Here is a 23,315-nt window from a genome sequence, read left to right as displayed (position 1 = left end):
GAAAGTGAAGAGAAGCTAAAAAGCCTGTTGATGAAAGTGAAAGAGGAGAGCGAAAAAGTTGGCTTAAAGCTCAACATTCAGAAAACGAAGATCATGGCATCCAGTCCCATCACTTCATGGGAAATAGATGGGGAAACAGTAGAAGCAGTGTCAGAGTTTATTTTGGGGGTCTCCAAAATCACTGCAGATGGTGACTGCAGCCATGAAATTAAAAGACGCTTACTCCTTGGAAGAAAAGTTATGACCAACCTAGATAGCATATTCAACAGCAGAGACATTACTTTGCCGACTGAGGTCCGTCTAGTCAAGGCTATGGTTTTTCCTGTGATCATGTATGGATGTGAAAGTTGGACTGTGAAGAAGGCTGAGCGCCGAAGAATTGATGCTTTTGAACTGTGGTGTTGGAGAAGACTCTTGAGAGTCCCTTGGACTGCAAGGAGATCCAACCAGTCCATTCTGAAGATCAAGCCTTGGATTTCTTTGGAAGGAATGATGCTAAAGCTGAAGCTCCAGTACTTTGGACACCTCATGCGAAGAGTTGACTCATTTGAAAAGACTCTGAATCTGGGAGGGATTGGGGGCAAGAGGAGAAGGGGACGACCCAGGATGAGATGGCTGGATGGCATCACAGACTCGATGGACGTGAGTCTGAGTGAACTCCGAGAGTTGGTGATGGACAGGGAGGCCTGGCGTGCTGCGATTCATGGGGTCGCAAAGAGTCAGACGTGACTGAGCAACTGAACTGAACTGAACTCCTGCCTTCCCCCACTGCCATAGCCCTGCCAGAAACCTCTTGCTACCGAGGCAACCATAGGAACCAGCAGCACAAATTCCTGGTCCTCCTGCAGCAACTAAATGCACCAAGTAAGAGAGCAGGCTCGTGTGCTGATTTTCTGCAAAGGTTTTTCCAGCACAGCTTGTCCTTCCCTCCTTCCTGCCTCTGCTGCCTGTAAAACCCACACAAATAAAGCCCCAGTATGAAGTGTATGGTTCTCCATCCACAAAGCACTTCTGCATTTCTATGGTAGCAACCCATTCTTTTACAACAACTGGTAAGAAAGGTCTTATTATCCCCATTCACCTCAGATGATGAAACTTAGGTGCCTGGAAATCAAATGACTTACATGGTAGTAAGTGCTGGGTCAGAACTTAAACCAAGGTCTTCCACCTCTAAATCCAGCATCCCTTCTGCCTTCCTTCATCTAAGTATTGGGTTGGTCATAAAGTTTCTTCAGGTTTTTCCATCTCATTGTCCAGAAAAACCTAAATGAACTTTTTGGCTAACCCAATATCAGCAGAAGATACTGGAAATACCCTTAAAGGATGAAAAGTGAAGTGAAATTGTTAGTCACTCAGTCATGTCTGACTCTTTGCAACCCCATGGACTGCAGTCTACACACTCCTCTGTCCATGGAATTCTCCAGGCAGGAAGACTGGAGTGGGTTGCCATTCCCTTCTCCAGGGGGTGTTCCTAATCCAGGGATAGAACCCAAGTCTCCTGCATCGCAGGCAGAATCGTTACTGAGTCACCAGGGAACCCCACCGTAAGGGGTAAGGTTGATCTAATGTGTAAGATAGGAAATAAACTAACACCTGATATTTGAGGGCTGTTTGACAGGCACTGTTATAACAGTATTATGTATTCTAACTTAATCCTCATGGCAGTCTATGAGGTATGTTCTAGTATCCTTATTTACAGATATGGAAACTGGGCCAAAGAGAGATAAGGTAACTCACCCAAGATCCCATAGCTCTCAGGTAGGACAGCTGGGATTGACCCCAGGTGTGCTAGCTCTGTGGTCTGTGTTGTTAACAACCCTTCCTGCCACTTTCCAGGGTGCCTCTCTGCAGTCTGTTATGCGGTGCTGCCCTGTCCAGACTGTACCCTCCCTCTCCCCATATTTAGAGGAGGGTGGCTGTACACCATGTGGGGCAAGCGTACTGTTAGTTGCTCAGTCGTGTCCAATTCTTTGCAAACCCATGGACGGTAGCCAGGCTCCTCTGTCCATGGGATTCTCCAGGCAAGAATACTGGAGTGGGTCGCCATTTCCTTCTCCAGGGGATCTTGCTGACCCAGGGATCAAATCCACAGTTCTTGCAGCTCCTGCATCGGCAGACTGATTCTTTACCATCTAGCCAGCAGGGGCAAGTGAAGGCATGTTCATTATCCGTAGACACACTTCTGCTGTCATCTCAGAGCACCAGGGCGACTGGATTCCTGTCCACCCCCAGAGCCCATCCTCCCATCACTGGAGAGAGGTGACAGAAAGTCGCCCATCTACCCAGGTGTCTCCCCCACTGCTGCTGCTGCTGCTAAGTCGCTTCAGTCGTGTCCGACTCTGTGCGACCCCATAGACAGTAGCCCATCAGGCTCCCCCATCCCTGGGATTCTCCAGGCAAGAACACTGGAGTGGGTTGCCATTTCCTTCTCCAACGCATGAAAGTGAAAAGTAAAAGTGAAGTCGCTCAGTCGTGTCCAACTTCTAGCGACCCCATGGACTGCACCCCACCAGGCTCCTTCCATGGGATTTTCCAAGCAAGAGTACTGGAGTGGGGTGCCGTTGCCTTCTCCACCTCCCCAACTAGACTTGATCTGAAAGACAAAGCCGGGCACTGGCTCAAATACACCCAAATATCACTAATGATTCCATAGGGTGGTGAAATTATGACTGAGTCTCCCTTTTCCTTCCTTTTAATGCTTTTCAATATCTTTCAAAGTGTTGACAATGAGCATGATAATCAGAAAAACGATTTTTAATTAAAACATGAAAATAAACCTTGGTGACTCAATGAAGACATGTATCCAACATGGGTCTTTGACAAGCAGAATTTGGAGGACACTTGATCTCTTTCATGGGGAAGCGGTCAAGTAAGCTCAAGCTCCATGACTTTCTAGAGGTGTCTTACCTCAGAACCAAGGTGTCACCATCTTGCTCAAGCCCTTTGCTGCACATTCACAGGTTAATTAAAGGGTCCTCCAGGGTTTCCCTTCTCAAGCCACCACCCCCAAGACCCAGGGATTGGAGCTTTTCACTGAATTAAAATTTTCCTTCTGCTAAAAAGGACACAGATGACAGAAACATAAACAAAGCCCCGATCTGCATATTTATTAGGTCTAAACTACTCATTTCATTCCCCAAATGCATGGGTTTCACTGCTTGCTCAGTGTAGTATGAGCTTTCAATTCCCATCCTAGTAACACCACAGCTAGTGGTGCTGGGCAGGATGACAATACGCCTGGGGTTTCTGCAGTATCTTGCAGCTGTGCCTTGCTCCGTATCCGCCTGGATTGTAAGAGCATGCCAGATTCCGTGCCCTCCGCTAGCCTCTGTTAGATGAAGTCACCGCCAAAGGGTGTGCAATAGTTTGAGTCTAGAATCCCAAATCCAGCTGGGGGCCCAGTAAGGTCCAGTAAACAGAGGGTTGACAATTTGTGGAAATCTGGGACAGAGCCCAGGGTGGTGGCTTTGTTCCGGGGACAGCACAGAGGGACCATCACAGTGTATTTAGGTGTTTGTTCTTTTTGTGAGACTTCAGTTGACACTGAGCCCCCACAGGATGACCAATAACCCTCCTGGAAAGGAGAGCACTGAAGAGCCCACTTGCCTGTAACATCAGTGTAATTACTCCCCAAGTTGTTCCATGCAGTTTGGGGAACCAGAGACGGACTTACCACTACAACCACAGTGGTACATGGCAAAGAGGGGTCTATGTCTAGAAGTTTTCACAGAGTTTCCCTGGAACGCTCAAATTAAATCTCAATCACTGATGCATCCCAAACCCACTGAAATGACCAGTGGCATAGTGACAATCCAGGGACAGAAGCAATGCACAAGACATCACCTCGCACAAAGCTGGGCACATAGCTGACTTAATAAATGGTGGTTGAGAGGAACAGATAAATCCCAGGTGCAGAGCCTGGGAAGGGGGGGTTCTGATGAAAAAGCTGCAGGAGGAGACTTTCAGTACCCCTTGCAGGGACAGCCCATGCGAAGAGGGACTGCATATGGAGTATGATGCACGTGTCTCTCTGATTGCAGGCTCCTTCTGCCACCTCACATGCAGATTTCCTCAAATGAATTACACAGAGCTTACAGAGTCATTTGCATGTCAGTACTTTCTTTAAGATTCAAAGCAACTGACACAGTACACTTTATAGTGTACATGATGACAGGCTCTGGACAAAATGAAGACACAGTGGACACAGTGACCATAAAGTTTTTATAATATTTTTAATTAACTTTTATTGGAGTGCAATTGATTTACAATGTTGTGTTAGTTTCTGCTATGCAGCAAAGCAAATCATTTATACATATACGTATATCCACTCTTAGATTCTTTTCCCATAGAGGTCATTACAGAATATTGAGTAGAGTTCCCTGTGCTATTATTATTAGTTCTTATTAGTTATCAAATGGCAACCCACTCCAGTATTCTAACCCACTCCAGCATTCTTGCCTGGGAAATCCCATGGACAGAGGAGCCTGGTGGGCTACAGTCCATAGGTTTGCAAAGAGTCAGACACAACTGAGTGACTAACACACATAGTGTGTATACGTCAATCCCAATCTCCAAATTCATCCCTCTCCTCTCCCCCTTGTTAACCATAAGTTTGTTTTCTATATCTGAGACTCTCTTTCTGTTTTGTAAATATGTTCATTGATACTATTTTTTTGGATTCCACATATAAGCGATATCATATGTTATTTGTCCTTGTCTGACTTACTTCACTCAACATGACAATCTCTAGCCCATCCATGTCACTGCAAATGGCATTATTTTGTCCTTTTTTATGGCTTAATAATATTCCATTCGAGGTAGATATATGTCTCCCATACCTTCTTTCTCCATTCCTCCATTGATGGACATTTAGGTTGCTTCCATGCCTGGCTATTGTAAACAGTGCTGCAGTTGACATTGGGGTACATGAAATGGGACCTAATTAAACTTAAAGGCTTTTGCACAGAAAAAGAAACCATAAATAAAATGAAAAGACAATCCACAGAATGGGAGAAAATATTTGCAAATGAAGCGACCAACAGGGGATTAATCTCCAAAATATACAAACAGCTTATGCAGCTTATTATATTAAAAAATTCCAATCAAGAAATGGGCAGAAGATCTAAATAGACATTTCTCCAAAGAAGATATACAGATGGCCAAAAAGCACATAAAAAGATGCTCAACATCACTACTTACCAGAGAAATGCAAATCAAACCAAAACTACACTGAGGTACCACCTCACTGGTCAGCTTGGCAATCATCAAAAAATACAAGCAATAAATGCTGAAGAGGGTGTCGGGGAAAGGGAATCTTTCCTCCTGGAGAAAACTATAATATGAAAATATGCATGTCAGTATTAACGAGTGCTCATTGCCTGTGCCATGCCCTCCCCCTTCTCCTAAATCCCTCACCAAAAAAGCAAATTTTCTTAGAGATGAAGAGAATACAAGTGTATGACCTTTCTAAGTGTAGGAGTGGAGATGTTACCAAGAAGAAAAGGACTGGGGTTTACTTGACAGGTGACATGAGCTAGACTCCTTGAGGAAGAGTCTGGGAGTGGGGTGGGGGGAAAGAGGCCTCCAAAGATCCCCTGGAGAAGGAAACAGCTAACCACTCCAGTATTCTGGCCTGGAGAATTCCATGGACTGTATAGTCCATGGGGTTGGAAAGAGCTGGACATGACTGAATGACTTTCACTTTCACTGGGCACCTGGGCATCCAGGTGTTTCTCATCCCAGAAGTCCCCTGTCTGCCCTGGATATCTCCTGACATCCCCTGAGAGTGGACTTCCTCTGGGAAAAGTGGTTGGAGCAGCAGTGCCTCAGCCCTGATTGTGCAATTCCGAGTTCCCCACCCTCTGCTGACACTAAGCACATTCTAACCCATCCTTTCCCTGCCCCTCCAGCAGGACCAGAGCATACTCCCCGCACACCCTTGAAGCCACATGCAGCACCCTGCAAGCTCCATCTGCAGCATCCTTTAAAAAGAGAGAGAGAAAGAGAGAGGAGAGAAAGAAACAAAAACAAAGGGCAGAGTTATCTTCACTTACTCGAAAGATTGAAGGGCCGCCTTCCTGAACCCCATGAATCACTCTTGCTGAGCAAGAGATCTGAGGAACACCAGGGATGATGGGTTTATAGGCTAATTTCATTCTAGTAACTGACACCCTTTCTGACTTCACTAATAGTACCTGAACTTCCACTTAGCAGTATCCTGTTCCTAGACTGATCTCAGCTGATTGTTCTAAGTGTTTTTTATGTCGTGTTTAGGGAACAAAAGAGTCTAAGGCTGGACCCCAAAGTGGCCTCCCTCCACTGACAAACCCACATCTTATCCTGGGTGGGCCAAGCAAAGAGAACTCATTGCATGCAGATGCCAATTTAATGGTTTAGAAAAAAAAAAAGTTGAGATGTTAAAAAATTAATAAATAAATAATATAAGAGAGGAAAAAAGAAAAGAACTGGCTCCCACAAAACCTCAAAAAATTCCTTTGATCAAGATGTCTCTTCTCATTGCCTTTCTGCCATATAATATAAGCCCGTTTCATTGTTTCCATCATGTTAATAGCTTCCTGTCCTCTTGTCTCTGGTGTTTGCACAAGACTCTGGGGGGAATTAAATACAAGTAGTATAGAAGAGAAAAAAAAATATGGATACATTATTTATAATTTACTGTCGCCTGAAATTTCATCCAAGGCCTACTTGTCTTTTAGAGACATGAATATAAATGAGGAAACAAATATTCCCCACAGAGCAACAGGGACTTGGTGAAATGATCTTCCGAGAAGCAGATTTCATTGTCTATTTTAATACTATGAGAAGCAAACAAGGCGCTCACTAAAGCTTGTCCTCAGAGACAGTGAACACTATAAAATAGGTTGTCTTGACCTTGAGGTTAAGCGAAGACAATCATTTTCGGAGGCACCCAGAGATGGGTAATGAGAAGTTTTCTTTATTGCCTTCACTCTGTCCCTGGCTCTCCCAGCAGCCAGACTGAGCTGCTCTCTGGGGCTTTTCAGGAAAACTCCTAGAGTGTGATCTAACATGAGCTTCATTTTCTGAGGTTGTGAAAATTAATGAAGATGGGCAAACCCTGGGTTCTGGGACAACAGACGGCGGGTCATGCAAGTCCACATCATTATCAGTGGGGAAGGAGAGCATGATGACCACTATTCATTGCAATCTATTCCCATCTATGCCATATTTCCCCACATCTAAGTAGGACACTGGAGAGGCTTCTTTCCTCTCCACTACTTAGAAACAGCTTGACTTCTTGCTGTTGAAACGAGCAGACGCCTAAAAGGAGAGGCCCACATTCTCCTTTCTTTGGGACCTGGATTTGAAGAAGGTTGGTAGGTCTCTAAACATCCCATCTGAACACACCATTCCCATGCATGCCCACCATGGGTAGAGAGATGGGTGTCAGATGAGAGGTCTGAATTAATCATACCACACAGTTTATCACATATGACCAGCGTCAGTCTCCAGCAAGGTCCCTCTCTGTTTATTCATTTATTTCTGTTTACCTCCCATCTTTTCTTTCACCTTTCATATGGAGCCATTTTGATGTGCTAAATTTGTACACTTCTGTTGTGTTTTCTCAAATGTATTTTTGAGATGTTGCCTTAAGTATATTTTAAATGTATGTCAATGTTATTAGATTGCATAACTCATTCTCTATTCTATTTTTTTGCTCAGCACCATTTTTAAGATCCATCTATGTTGTTATAATGGCTTCCCTGGTGGCTCAGACATCTGGTAAAGAATCTGCCTGCAATGCAGGAAACCCAGGTTCAATCTCTGGGTCAGGAAGATCCCCTGTAGAAGGAAATGGCAACCCAGTAGTATTGCCTGGAGAATTCCATGGACAGAGGAGCCTGCCGGGCTACAGTCCATGGCATCACAGAGAGCTGGACATGACTAACCCTGGTCTTGCACACAGTGTTATACATGTATAAAATCATTTGCTTCCAACCATTGCAAAATATTGCATGGTGTGCACACATTACATTTTACCTCTTCATTTTCCTGAAGATGAACATCACATTGTCTCTAGTCTCCCTCCACCATAAATGGTACTATAGTAAATACCTCATCAGTTCAGTTCAGTTCAGTCGCTCAGTCATGTCCAACTCTTTGCGACCCCATGAACCATAGCACGCCAGGCCTTCCTGTCCATCACCAACTCCCAGAGTTTACCCAAACTCATGTCCATTGAGTTGGTGATGCCATCCAACCATCTCATCCTCTGTCATCCCCTTCTCCTCCTGCCCTCAATCTTTCCCAGCATCAGGGTCTTTTCAAATGAGTCAGCTCTTTGCATGAGGTGGCCAAAGTACTGGAGCTTCAGCTTCAACATCAGTCCTTCCAATGAACATCCAGGACTGATCTCCTTTAAGATGGACTGGTTGGATCTCCTTGCAGTCCAAGGGACTCTCAAGAGTCTTCTCCAACACCACAGTTCAAAAGCATCAATTCTTCGGTGCTCAGCTTTCTTTATAGTCCAATTCTCACATCCATACATGACTACTGGAAAAACCATAGCCTTGACTAGACAGACCTTTGTTGACAAAGTAATGTCTCTGCTTTTTAATATACTGTCTAGGTTGGTCATAACTTCCTTTCCAAGGAGTAAGCGTCTTTTAATTTCATGGCTGCAGTTACCATCTGCAGTGATTTTGAAGCCCCCCAAAGTAAAGTCTGACACTGTTTCCACTGTTTCGCCGTCTATTTGCCATGAAGTTATGGGACCAGATGCCATGATCTTTGTTTTCTGAATGTTGAGCTTTAAGCCAACTTTTTCACTCTCCTCTTTCACTTTCATCAAGAGGCTCTTTAGTTCTTCACTTTCTGCCATAAGGGTGGTGTCATCTGCATATCTGAGGTTATTGATATTTCTCCCAGCAATCTTGATTCTAGCTTGTGCTTCATCCAGCCCAGCGTTTCTCATGATGTACTCTGCATGTAAGTTAAATAAGCAGGGTGACAATATACAGCCTTGATGTACTCCTTTCCCTATTTTAATCCAGTCAGTTGTTCCATATCCAGTTCTAACTGTTGCTTCCTGACCTGCATACGGGTTTCTCAAGAGGCAAGTCAGGTGGTCTGGGATTCCCATTTCTTTCAGAATTTTCCACAGTTTCTTGTGATCCACACAGTCAAAGGCTTTGGCATAGTCAATAAAGCAGAAGCAAATGTTTTACATGTCCACATATAAATCACTGAGGCAATACCTTTGGGATATATGATTCCAGAAGAGAACTGTTGGGTCTTAGGGTATGTGTTTATATGGCTTAACTAAGTACTGCTCTCCTGAATGGTTGTACTGGTCTACACTGCCTCCAACAGTGCACAAAAGATCCTGTTTTCTAATGATATACATCATTCCTGATGACTTGACACGATCCAGCTTTGTAATTCTTGACAGTCTAATAGGCGTGATTGATATCTCACTGTTTTAGTTGAATTTCATTAAATAATGTTTTTTTAAAAAACATCTCTTCAAATCCTTGTTAGACTTTTGAGTTTCCTTTTTTGTAAATTACCTGTTCATATAGTTTGTCCATCTTTCCATCAGGGTTCCTGTGCTAGTTAAGTATTAGCTATAATTGTCTGAACTTTTGAAGTCTTTCTTTAAAAAATCTCACCCTGCCTGTAGGACACAAATATTTTCTACATGTTCTTCTATTAACTTTCTGGCTGTATTGTTATATCTAATCTTAATTTTATTTACAGTATAAGTTCGGGATGGGTTTCCCAGGTGGCTCAGTGGTAAAGAATCTACCTGCCAGTGTAGAAGATGCAGGTTCAATCCCTGTGTTGGGAAGATTTCCTGGAGAAGGAAATGCCAACCCACTCCAGTATTCTAGCTGGGAAATCCTATAGACAGAGGAGCCTGGAGAGCTACAGTCCATGCGGTTGCAAAAAAAGTCGGACACAACTGAGCAACTAAACAATAACAACAAATTTGGTAGGGACACAGTGAGCCAATTCCCCCAGTACTGAATAACCCCTCTTTTACTGAATAACCAATTGATTCGTGGTGCTATATTGTATATTAAGTCCCATATATACATGGATTTATCTCTGAACTCTGAACTCCCTATTCTATTCCATGCTCTCTTGATCTGTTCTTTCGCAAACACTACATTGTGTTTTTTTTAACCATGCCCGCCACCATATTTAATGTTTTTGACATCATATTTTACATCTTTCTGCTTTGCGTATCCCTTAACTACTTATTGTGGATATGGGTGATTTAACTGCTATTGTCTTTTAAACTCCCTACTAGCTTTATAATTGGTGGATCTGTTATCTTTACTGCACATTTGCCTTTACCAATGAGACTTTTCCTTTTGCAATTTTCATGTTTTTAATAATAGTCTTTTCTTTTCTGCTTGAAGAAGTCTCTTTAACATTTCCTGTAATGCCAGTTTAGTGGTGCTGAACTCTTTTAGCTTTTTTTGTCTGTAAAATTCTTTATCTCTCCTTCAAATTGGAAAGGTAGGCTTGCTGGGTAGAGTATGGTCGTAGGTTCTTTCGTTTTATCACTTTGAATATATCATGCTATTCCCTCTGGCCTGCAAAGCTTCTGCTGAAAAGTCTTATGGGAGTCCCCTTGTATGAAACTAGTTGCTTTTTTCTTGCTGCTTTTAAGATTCTTTTTTAATTAATTAATTTATTTAATTTTGGCTGTGCTGGGTCTTTGTTGCTGTGTGCAGGCTTTCTCTGGTTGCAGTGGGCAGGGGCTACTTTATGTTACACTGTGAGGGGCTTCTCATAGCAGTGGCTTCTCTTGTTATGGAGCTTGGGTTCTAGGCACTCAGACTTCAGCATGGGCTTGGTTGCCCCTCAGTTCAGTTCAGTCACTCAGTCGTGTCCGAATCTTTGTGACCCTATGGACTGCAGTATGCCAGACCTCCCTGTCCATCACCAACTCCCAGAGCTTGCTCAAACTCAGGTCCATCAAGTCAGTGATGCCACCCAACCATCTTATCCTCTGTCATATTCTTCTCCTGCCTTCAATCTTTCCCAGCATCAGGGTCTTTTCAAATGAGTCAGTTCTTTGCATCTGGTGGGCAAAGTACTGGAGCTTCAGCTTCAGCATCAGTCCTTCCAATGAATATTTAGGACTGATACCCTTTAGGATGGACTGGTTTGATCTCCTTGCTATCCAAGGGACTCTCAAGAGTCTTATCCACCTATTATACAGAGCAAAGTAAGTCAGAAAGGAAAATACCAATACAGTATATTAACACATATATATGGAATTTAGAAAGATGGTAATGATGATCCTATACTCAAGACAGCAAAAGAGACACAGATGTAAAGAACAGACTTTTGGACTCTGTGGGAGAAGGCAAGAGTGGGATGATTTGAGAGAATAACATTGAAACATGTATATTATCATATGTGAAATAGATCACCAGTCCAGGTTCAATGCATGAGACAGGGTGCTCAGGGCTGGTGCACTGGAATGACCCTGAGGGATGGGATGGGGAAGGAGGTGGAAGAGAGGGTCAGGAAGGGGAACACATATACACCCATGGCTGATTCATGTGAATGTATGGCAAAAACCACTACAATATTGTAAAGTAATTAGCCTCCAAATTAAATTTAAAAAAAGAAAAAAGTCTTCTCCAACACCATGATTCAAAAGCATCCATTCTTTGATACTGAGCTTTCTTTATCTTCCTGTACCAGGGACTGAACCCATGTCCCCTGCAATGGCAGGTGGATTCTTAACCACTGGACCACCAAGGAAGTCTTTTAAGACTCTTTACCTTTAATTTTTGCCATTTTAATCATAAAGCATCTTGATGTGGACCTCTGGATGCATCTTGTTTGGGACTCTGCTTCCTGGACTTGGATGTCTGTTTCCTTTCCCAGGTTATGGAAGTTTTCAGCTATTATTTCTTCAAACGAGTTCTTTGCCCTCTTTTCTCTCTCTTCTCCTTCTGGGACCCCAATAATGAGAATGCTAGTACACTTGATGTTGTTCAAGAGGTCTCTTAAACTATCCTCAAGTTTTAAGTCTTTTGTTTTCTTTTTTCTCTTCAGTTTGGGTAATTTCCAGTCTGTCTTCCAGTTCTCTGATCTATCTATCTGTATCTCTGATCTATCTCCTCTGTATCATCTAATCCACTGTTGACTTCTCTTAGTGTTGGTTTTTTTTTTTTTAATTAAGTTATTGTTTTCTTTAGCTGTGTTTGGTTTTTCTTTGTATCTTCTAGCTCTTTGTTAAACTCCTCTCTGTGTTCATTCATTCTTCTGAGTTCATCAAGCATCCCTATGACTGTTACCTTGAGTTCTATTGGAGAGATTGCTTATCTCCACTTTGTTTAGTTCTTTTGAAGTTTTGTCTTATTCCTTCATTGGAACATATTCCTACGTCTTCTCATTCTGTCTCATTCTCTGTTTTTATTTCTGTGTATTAAGCAGGTCAGTTATGTTTCCTGACCTCAGATTAGTAGCCTTATGTAGGAACATCCTAGGGAGCCCAGCAGCACACTTGCTCTGGTCACAGAGTTATATATGCTAGGAGTGTTCCCTGTGTGGACTCTGTGGGTCCTTCTGTTGTAGGGGGACTGACTCTTGTGGGTATTCTGGCAGGTGGCACTGGCCCCTGGCCTGGTTGGCTGCCAGGCTCTGAGCCAAGTGGCAGCTGCTGGCCCATGGTGGGCAGTGCTGGATTCTGGCAAGGCTAGCTGTGTGGTCCAGGGGGTCCAAGGCTGATGCTGGATAAGTGGGTAAACCCTTTGTGCTAACAGAATAGAGAAAGGATTTCAAAGTAGCACTTGCCAGTACCAGTGTCCTTGTGGTAGGACAGACTCCCCAAAATCACTGTCACCAGCATCTATGTCCCCAGGGGGCATCCCAGTTGCCTTCTGCCTCTTTGAGGGGCTCTCCAAGATAAGCAAGTGGGTCTGACCCAGGCTTCTTTCAAATTATCTCCTCTGCACTGGAATTCACTTGCCACTATTTCCCACATCCCAGACTCTGGCCTCAACAAGAATGGTCAGGAAAGACCTCTCTTTGAGCTGAGCCATTTGAGCCAGGACTTGAATGATGAGAATGAATCACACAGAAGAGCATTCCAAGCCTAGAGAAGAGTAATTACTACACCTCAAGGGAGGAATAAGTTTGGCATATTCAACAGATTAAAAGAAAGCCAAGGGAAAGAGGGAGGGGTACAAGGCAGAGGCAGAGCATGCAGGAATTTATAGGATGTGCTAAGGATTTTAGATTTTATTCTAATTGCAAAAAGCCATTACAATCAGAGCCACTGATTGGAGAAGCTTTTGGAAGGTCTCAGCAAGTGAGAGAAAGGATGAGATAGCACCACTTTTACATTATAAAAATATTACCCTGGTTAAAATACAGAGAATAGATGCAAGTGGGGCCAGCATGGCAGGAAGAGACGAGGTAGGAGGCATGACAATGACCCCACCCTTTCCTTGCGATATTAAATCAAGAGCCACAGAGAAGGGCCAGGCTGGAAGCTGCCAGCCCATGATCAATTAATCTGCCATAGAATTGGATCTCCTTGTATTAGTAAATCTAAGGAATAGTAAATTACGTCAGAACATTTCTTTGCTGTTAGGGTGCTTTTAGTTGATCTTCAGAGGGAAGATTTAGAGGCCTGTTATGTTAGCCCTTGGTAGGTAGAAGGCAAGTGGTCTTCAGAGCTTAAAGACCTTCCTCAGAAATTCTGCTTAAGATAAAGCCATCCAAGCTGTTGACTGCACAGTTAATTCTATGTTCCCATTGGCTCCTTGAAGGCTATTGTTACCTCTCGACCTTGATTCCTACTGCCGCCTCCTGAATGAGGTCTCACCTCCACTCTCACCCCCATCTAATTCATTCTCCACACTACAGGGAAAATGCTATTTTAAAAATTTAAGCTTAAAGTCCATTAGTGAGCTCTTCATCTTATTTCCTTCAGGAGAAGGTCCAATTCCTTAAATGTCATGGTCCAGTCCCTCTTATTTCCCCAAGGCTTTCTTTCACCCACTCAATCCACCTCTTTCTCTTGTTTCCTGGCTGAAACCTGTAGTTTCCCAGATAGACCACATTTTGCACAGACCTAGAATATCCCTCTTCCATCAATTTGTGACTAATTTCTACTTTGGTTCCTAAAATAAGAAGCATTTTCTGATTAGCACTTGCTAACCCCTGCCCCATACTCCACCACTCACCCTACCCTCACCAGCCACAGAATTCACTACATGTGCACTTCCATATTTTGATAGCTCCTTGTTCAGTTCAGTTCAGTCATTCAGTCGTGTTCAACTCTTTGTGACCCCCATGTACTGCAGAATGCCAGGCGTCTCTGTCCATCACCAACTCCCAGAGCCTACTCAAACTCATGTCCATTGAGTTGGTGATGCCATCCAACCATCTCATCCTCTGTTGTCCCCTTCTCCTCCTGCCTTCAATCTTTCCCAGTGTCAGGGTCTTTTCAAATGAGTCAGTTCTTCACATCAGGTGGCCAAAGTACTGGAGCTTCAGCTTCAGCATCAGTCCTTCCAATGAATATTCAGGACTGATCTCCTTTAGGATGGACTGGTTTGATCTCCTTGCAGTGCAAGGGACTCTCAAGAGTCTTCTCCAACACCACAGTTCAAAAGCATCAATTCTTCAGTGCCCAGCTTTCTTTATGGTCCAACTCTCACACCCATACATGACTACTGAAAAAACCATAGCTTTGACTAGATGGACCTTTGTCAGCAAAGTAATGTCTCTGCTTTTTAATATGCTGTCTAGGTCGGTCATAGCTTTTCTTCCAAGGAGCAAGCATCTTTTAATTTCATGGCTATAGTCATCATCTGCAGTGATTTTGGAGCCCAAAACAATAAAGTCACTCAATGTTTCCACTGTTTCCCCATCTATTTGCCATGAAATGATGGGACCATATGCTATGATCTTAGTTTTCTGGATGTTGATTTTTAAGCCAGCTTTTTCACTCTCCTCTTTCATTTTCATCACTTTCCGCTTCACTTTCTGCCATAAGGGCGGTGTCATCTGCATATCTGAGGTTGTTATTTCTCCTGGTAATCTTGATTCCAGCTTGTGCTTCATGTAGTCCAGCATTTTGCATGATGTACTTTGCATATAGCTTAGATAAACAAGGTGACAATATACAGCCGTAACATACTCCTGTTTATCTCTTCTCCAGAGTACTCAGAACTTGGGGTTTTATTTGTTTTTTTTCTCCCACCAGAGTGTGAGCAACCTGAAAAATAAGACTGTGTCTTATGCTTCCCTATATTTCAATCTCTTATCCCAATATTTAAAACCCAATAGACACTTCCTATATGTTTGCTGAATAAATACACAAAAGAATAAACACACAAATCAACTGGAAGATACTGTGAAGGAGGCCAAGGTGGTAGGTTTGACAGCCCATGTGGGCTAAACAGATAACTTTTCCCTGTCCACAGCCTCAGACTTGTTCCCCAAACTTTGCTACCCACAAACCCACTTCTGAGAAAAAAGTGTAAGGGTGGGTGGCCAGAGGTGGTCTCACCTGTGCTAATATGAAACGGCACCTTTTGTCTGCAGTTGCAGAGTCTTTCTGAGATTGTTCTCAGAGATAAATACTGGTATCATAGTTCAGTTCTGATGCTAAGGCCAATAGATTGGGCAGACACTCTCCAAAGCTGTTAACTCTGACCATTTTAAAGACCACATTCAACAACACAAAGCAGGTAAGGGACAGAGCAGGGACAGGGTCTCTCCCCTCTCTCCCAGCCCACTGGGGGCGCTCTGTTTGCACTGTTTATCACAGAGCTCACTTCCCTCTACTCAGCATTCAGCCTCCAGATGCCCAACAGAAACCAATTTCTAAGCCATTCTTCCAGTGAATGCCCCGACCCTGTGGATCTCCCAATTACATCTAGAAACACTTAGCTGTAAGACATTTCAGTGTACCGATCGCTTGGCATTGCTTTCCTCTTAACTTGGTAATCACCACAGCCTGTGCTTTAGAAAAAAAAAGAAAGAAAGAAAGAAAAAGAAAAAAGCCTCTTTGTCAGGCCAGGTCCTAGTAATTGTATCGAAGGGGAAGAGAAGGAAAGCCTTCCAGTTTTGGTCTTCATCCTAAAATTTCTGTCTTGGAAAAACTACTGGGATGACCTATGTTAGGGTTAAAGGTGAGTCTTTGGTATTTTAGATGTATAACGTCCAGGGAGCTAAGGATGCCCCCCAAAATGCCCTGATCATCTCCTAAAAACATATGAAGCCACAGTGTATATGCAATGAACAAAGCACATTGGGAACCAGTGTGTTATGTATTATTAACTAAACCAGGGCCCAATAACCCCACAGGAGAATTTAATGGTAAAAACTGGGACACAAGGCTTAAACTCAAGGATAATTAGAGTCTCTTATCCCCTCTTGCTCAATCTACACATCTTGGGACCAGCCTACTCAAGACGTGCCCACTGGGAAAGGGAGAGAGAAGGAAAGGGAAAATGGGAAAGAAAAGAAGGAAAGAGGGGAGGTAGGGTGAGAGAGAGACAGTCTGTTTATCCACTCCGCCATGTGGATGTCAGCAGAGAAAGCGGATCATTGCACCCCTTAGAGCACAGTCTAGCTAACCAATTCCACCTCTGGACTCTTTAAGAAGAGGAAAACATACTAGAGGAACTGTGGAGTTCAAATCCAGCTGGTCTTCAGGCTCATCTGAAGAGCTTCAGTTAAATACTGATTCCTGACACCCAGCCCCCGCCCGCCACCCCTCCCCCCGCCACCCCTCCCCCCGCCACCCCTCCCCCCGCCACCCCTCCCCCTGCCACTGCCCCACAGCATTCTGATTGAGCAGATCTGCTGCAAAACCCAGGGAACTCAGTTTTAATAGTTTCTGGTTTAGGAACAATTAATGAGTCTGCTTCCTCTCAAGAGCTGAAAAGGAATTATTTGATCATGGACTGGTGGTGAGAGGTGAAACTTTGACAGTCTTGAAAGCTGGAGTAGGATGGAGAGCAGTGGTTTCATAGTAAACGTCTCCTTCAAGCTCCCAAGATGTGAATATTGCTGCCCCAGATAGTCTATACAAGCAAAATGCTTTTGATTCTTTCCATTAATGCAACAGACTAAATTATAGTAAGGGGAACTCTAAGCTACAAGGTGGACCTGCCATTTGTCAAAGGTAAGGCAAGTACATCTAGCAACCATGCATCAACCCTGCACACGTTTGGTGAGCTCCTCCACTAACCAGTCCAGTGGGGGGTCCCAGAAGGAAGAGAACATGCCCCTTCCTCTCCCAGGGTGCAGTCTGGAACCTTCATCCTATCCAAACTTATACACTCCTTGAAAGTAAAAGTGAAAGTCACTCAGTCGTGTCTGATTCTTTGTGTCTGTATAGTCCATGGAATTTTCCAGGCCAGAATACTGGAGTGGGTAGCCTTTCCTTTCTCCAGGGGATCTTCCCGACTCAGGGATTGAACCCAGGTCTCCCGCATTACAGGCAGATTCTTTACCAGCTGAGCCACAAGGGAAGCCCAAGAATATTGGAGTGGGTAGCCTATCCCTTCTCCAGGGGATCTTCCTGACCCAGGACACTCCTTAGGTCCACTTTTTTCTTAATTTGATTTTATCCCTGTTTTCTGACTTTATCAAAATGCATCCCTTTTTTATATGACAGCCATTTAGATATGTAAAAGCTTCTCTCCCCCAGAACGAGTTATCTCATTGTCCTATATTTGTTGTTGGCAGTTCTACCTTTAAAACAACTAATATCTTTGAGCCTTTTGAAAGGATCTAAGCAGAAATATTAAATAATCAACATTATCAATGTGAAGGAGCCTATATAGGATCATTTGTTTGTCTGTTCTAAAGTTTGGCCTGGTGTTATATGTGTATTGGGAAGAAATGTGGGGTTCTGGCCCCTTTAAGGAACTGAGGCGGATTCAGAGGAAAGGGCTATCAGTGCATGAGGCAGAAGTGAGCTGAAGACAAGCATGTTTTATGTTGATCTAAAATGAGAAACTCAAGCAGTGAGAAAATAAAGGAAAAAGGAAGGCAGACAAGCCAGTTGCTCTAAAGACCAGCTAGAGAATATCCTGGAAGCCAGGAAATAATCACTGTGCTCCCAAGGTGGCAAGGGGGGCAGGGGGAGGTGCTCACTCACACCTGTCCCTGAAATGTAGCTGGACCCTCTAGGAACAGGTGGGATCAGGTACTCTAACGAGCTCTTGGACAGGCTGGAGATGCAAGTTGAGAGCTTTTCTATAGCTATTAAGGAAATACATTTTGGAGGGTTACGATATTTCATGTGAACAAAGAACGTTGAGCTAACTTTAATCTTTGGGGCCTTATATGCTTATAAGATAAATATTTGTTGTTGTTTAGTTTCTAAGTCATGTACGACTCTTGCGACCCCATGGACTGTAGCCCACCAGGTTCTTCTGTCCATGGGATTTCCCAGATAAGGATACTGGAGTGGGTTGCCATTCCGTTTCTCCAAGGGATCTTCCCCGCCCAGGGATTGAACCTGAGTCTCCTGCTTGGCAGGCAGATTCTTATGATGATCCATACGATGTTTGTTAATCATTTGCTGTCTGTATAGCTGTAGATCCAGCTAACTGTATCATAGGGTATAGTCCCCATTTTAGTAGTGTAAGGAGCACTTGACCTGGAGTCTGAAAACCTAAGTTCAAGTGAACAGAGGAAGTCATGTGATCTTTCTGAGCTAGTTTCCTTCTCTGTAAAATAAGTCTTCAATCTATAACAATGTCTTCCTCTCATGTTTCTTGCAAGAATTGCATGGAAATAAATGCACACTTGGTAAAGTACTAGTTCTATAGGACTATTTTGTATTCCCTGGTGGGACATGCCTGAAGCAGGTGGTGGCTTGTTCTACACTACCTTAAATGGAAGGGAACCTAATCCATGGTGTGGCAGCACGCTGGACAGTCCTTATGCAAGAGGAGTTAACACATCTCCAATAGGGGTCTTGCATAAAGCCTACCAAACCGCCAGAAGCTCTTACTAACACAGATGTTTTATTGAGGTTGCTGTCATCTCCCTTGTTCCGCATTGAGCTGCTGCTTGCTCCGGCCCACTGGATGACTCTCCAAGTGGCCCTCTGTTATACCTGCAGTGCACCGGTTCTCCACGAGGGGCCGCTATAGGGTCCCATGAGGTCCCTACCCCACCTCTCTTCAGGATTCCGCTACAGTTCTCAAGATGCAGAACCGCAGCAGTGCACCACCATTTCCACTGACCCAGAGATCTTATGTTTACAGGGCACCCAAGGCATTTTTCCTCCCGTGGCAAGCTCTGCCTTTAACTAGCTCCCATCAGCTCCTGCAGTCCAGTAAAGTTCCTCCCATGGGACCTCTGCTTTCTGGCTTGCCTGTTGAGCATTAAAATCTGCCCTGAAGCCAAGCTCTTCAAGACACATGATTTAAGCTTCTCTTTCAGCTAATTAGATATTGTTCTACAAATTGGGCTGTTCTCTCTGAAAGATGAGCAGCAATTTATTTCCTCTGCCCTCTCCTTAAACTTAAACTGAACTGTAAAACATGGCCATTTGATTGTTTAGTCCAATCAGGAGATTATTTTGCATGAGAAACAGATATCCATCTTCTTGCTAATACTAAGCCTGTTTGGGGCATTCCTTATGGGCAGCTGTGAAGATGGTGGACGGCTGTGCTTAAATCCCTCTCATTCTTTTGAGATGTGGGCTCTGCGGTGATTTATTGTGGCCCATGTATCTGTAATCATCACCTAAGTAACCCATCACTCTCTGTATTAATATACTTTCACCCTTGCTGGAGGAATATTTTTATTATCCTCATCTTTCTGATGAGAAGACAGATGCCAGGAAGTCAGGCTATTTGCCTAAGCTAAACAAGTGGGGGAGTGGAGGAGTCACACAGTGAACCCAGCTCTTTGGTCTTCAGATCCCATAAAGCTATATACTGTCTGATAAACCCAACATCAGTTGAAGATTCAGTGAAGATTCCTTACAGCTCTTGATGAAGCACTGTCAGATTCTCTAAAATGTTTTACAGTCCAAGGGGCTCTCATGCATAGTGGGAGGTCCCTACACCACTATGGAAACTGCCTCTTTTCTTGTGCAGGGGGCCGGGTCTTCCCTCATCCTCAAGACTGTGCCCAGCATTTGATGAACGGAGACACTCTGAGTGGGGTTTACACCATCTTCCTCAACGGAGAGCTAAGCCAGAAGTTACAGGTGTACTGCGACATGACCACCGATGGGGGTGGTTGGATTGTAAGTACCTATGGCTGTTCTCCGGGCATGCCAGCAATCTTGGTGCCTCCATCCACCTGGCTCAGCACCCATCCATCCACACTTCACCATTCTTTGGCCATTGTTTTCATCCACTCTCCTCCACCCCCACCCTACAGGTCCACTCTGGAACTCTGCATCGTCCTCAGGGCCCTCGTTCAGCAGCCCTATCACAGGTTTGACCAGGCAGAAGAAGGAATAAGAATATGAGGCTGCAGGGGCCCAGCCAGGAAAGGGGGACCCAGGGAAACGGCTCCTTGTGGGGAGATAGTTCATGCAGGAGGATGCCAAGGAAAGGGAGAAGTAGCTCAGAGAGTCCCAGGGTCTCGCCTGCTGAAAACTGCAGCTATGATAAGGAGTAGAGGAGGTGAGTCCCTCGCAGGAGGAGGGAAGTCTCTATGGGGAGGTGATCAGTATCTTTCTGTTGGAGAATCACATATGGCGGAGCAGTTAAGGGGCAGAAAGTGGAGGACCACCTCTATTTACAAAGGCCGTCTCCATCCTTTCCTGGCCTCTCTGGTTCTTCCCCATAGTCTTTAGGGAGCAGCAGTGGAGGGGAAAAGAGAAACTCCATTTCCTATCACGCTCCTCCCATGTCCAATAGGGCAGTACAGAGAGAAGAGAATGAGCAGCCTGGCGAACAGCCTCACACATCACTGCAGGCCACTATGCAGGTGGGGGAGGTCTGGCAGCCTGGCTGGAAAGCAGCCCAGCATTAGCTAAGTCAGTGCAGATGGAAACCCAACCCCCTCACCCCCTTCCTCCTGAGGATCCCGCCTCCAGCACCAACACACCATGCTGGATTTTTCACAGTGCCAAATGGATGGTTGTTGAATGGAGTCAAATGGTGGCTGGGCTCCAAACAGTCACTCTTGGGAGACGTCTTCTTTTATGTTTCTGACATATTTGTGCCTTCTTCTTAAAGCGTAATCAGAAGTTGAAGTCGAGGCTGATGTATTGGAGGTTAAATGAAATTAGCACTTAAACGGCTCAGAAAGTGAATGATACACACTCGCTTTGCCTGGAACAAGATGATGACATTACTAGCTGATCTGAAATGGGTCCCGTTCTTTTGGTGAAAAATGCTTCCTGCTGCATGGCACGGTGTGAAAAGATGAATTTGAGAGCCTCGCCTATTTCCCCTGACTATCGGGAGTTTGATGTGTATCCTGAATCCTTTCTACATTGCAGGGGTGCAAATTAGTGTCAACATCACACCCCAGCCTATTCATCAAGGGCCCCTGTGCTTCAGAGAAGGGCTCTGAGCGTCTCCTGCCACGACTGCTGTGCAAATCCCGAACTCTCTACTGCAGTGGTCCTTACCTGTCTCTGTCACTGCAGATATAAAACTCAGTTACAGCAGCTTTACTCATTAAAGTTTATTTTCCTTAGCATTTTTTTTTATGTGTCCCCCTTTCTCTTCACAGGTGTTCCAGAGGCGGCAGAATGGCCAAACTGATTTTTTCCGGAAATGGGCTGAGTACCGTGTTGGCTTTGGGAACCTGGAGGATGAGTTTTGGCTGGGTATCACCTCCTTTTTTGTTTCCCTTGGAATGCTACTCCGGCTTTTTGTCCATCTCTCTCCTTTCTGTGTCCATCTGGGATTATCAGAAACCCTGGGTCTGTTGAGAAGTTGACAGCTCGTGAATTGCTTTCAGTGCCTCTTGCTCTGTTTGGCTCCACTATTGATCTGTTTTTATCTTGTGGTGGTGTTTTCCTCTTTGCTCTGTCTCTTCCCATCCTCATTAATAATAGTCTCTTATGCTGATGGGTCTTGATGTGAGGCAACTTTTACAAAGGGAGTGAGCTGCCTGATGGGGGAGGGGGGGCGGGGGAGCAATAGGCTGGCGGGTCATCTCTCAGAAGCCAGGCATCAGCCAGCCAGCCTACAGGCCAGGAGGAAAATGAGACAGTCACTCAGACCTTGTTCCTTGGAGGAATATTATTACCTGACTTGGGATGGAAAAGGAAAAAATGAAAATGACATTAGAGGTGACTGGCAATTTCCTAGAGGTCTGACACAAGCGGGAGGTGTAGATTGAGAACCGAACTGGTGTGAGAAGGTAAACACACACCCGACCCAGGCAGATGGCAGAGGATCCAGTTCCAGAAAGCAGTACATTTATTAGTGCCTGCATCCCCCTGTTAGATTTTCACAGTGATCATGAAGGGAGGCCAAGGAAAGGCCATAACTGTCTTCTGTGTCTGTGGCCTCCTCTCTATCTCCTGCTCAGCCTCACCATCTTTCTCTTGGATGCTCCTATAAGAACTCCATAACTGGCCTTCCTGCCTCCTGGATCAACCATTGTCTACATGCCCACTAGAACCATCTCCCTCATGCCAAAATCTGAGCAATGGCTAGTCCCATTTGTAGAACTTCTAAGTGAGTCCTCATCACCAGCACCTTAGCTACGGTACAAGGCCCTCCTCTTGGGCCTGCTCCCCACCACCAAGAGCCTCATTCCCCTTCCCTGCACCAAACTCCAAACATTTTCTTATTGAAGTATAGTTGATTGGCAGTGTTTCAAGTATACAGCAAAATGTGCAGTTATACATACACACATAAATATATATATCTATTCATTTCCAGATTCTTTTCCATTATCAGTTATTAGAAGATATTGACTATAGTTCCCTGTGCTATATATAGTAGGTCCTATTGTTTATCTATTGGGTTCGTCAAAAAGTTTGTTCGGATTTTTCTGCAAGGTAGTATGGAAAAACCCAAACAAACTTTTTAGCCAATACAATATTTGTATATAGTAATGTGTATCTGTTAACTCCCAATTCCCAATTCATCCCTCCCTTTCCCCAGACTCCAAAGCCTTAGAATCACTAATGTTTTCTTTGCAAGGAACCTCTGTCTATCAACTCTCCTCCACCCCCATACACCTTGCTGTGCTTCTCTGCATATTCAAAGCCTCAGCTCACCTCCTCTTCCCCAGTAGGACCTGTCCTATCCATTTTTCTCTAACTTTGCCTGCAGGAGCGGTCTCTCTCCTTTGGGGCCCAAATCAGAGTCTGTTTTCCTTTCTGTCTCTCTTGACTGTAC

At 44.3% G+C, this 23,315-nt stretch overlaps 1 protein-coding gene across 2 annotated transcripts in view; it reads left to right on the top strand.

Moving 5' to 3' along the window:
* TNR (tenascin R) overlaps window positions 1–23,315 on the top strand; it is a 95,916-nt gene that overhangs the window by 62,560 nt on the left and 10,041 nt on the right. For both annotated transcript variants that reach the window (XM_069546122.1, XM_069546123.1), the window contains 2 exons: window positions 20,094–20,245; window positions 21,691–21,787. In XM_069546122.1, coding sequence (XP_069402223.1) covers window positions 20,094–20,245; window positions 21,691–21,787 — 249 coding nt within the window. The remainder of the gene's footprint in view (window positions 1–20,093; window positions 20,246–21,690; window positions 21,788–23,315) is intronic.

This window comes from Ovis canadensis, chromosome 12, assembly GCF_042477335.2.
Source record: "Ovis canadensis isolate MfBH-ARS-UI-01 breed Bighorn chromosome 12, ARS-UI_OviCan_v2, whole genome shotgun sequence".
NCBI classification, from domain to species: domain Eukaryota; kingdom Metazoa; phylum Chordata; class Mammalia; order Artiodactyla; family Bovidae; genus Ovis; species Ovis canadensis.
Note: the sequence above shows the minus strand (reverse complement) of the source record. Positions and strands in the feature narration are given on the sequence as shown.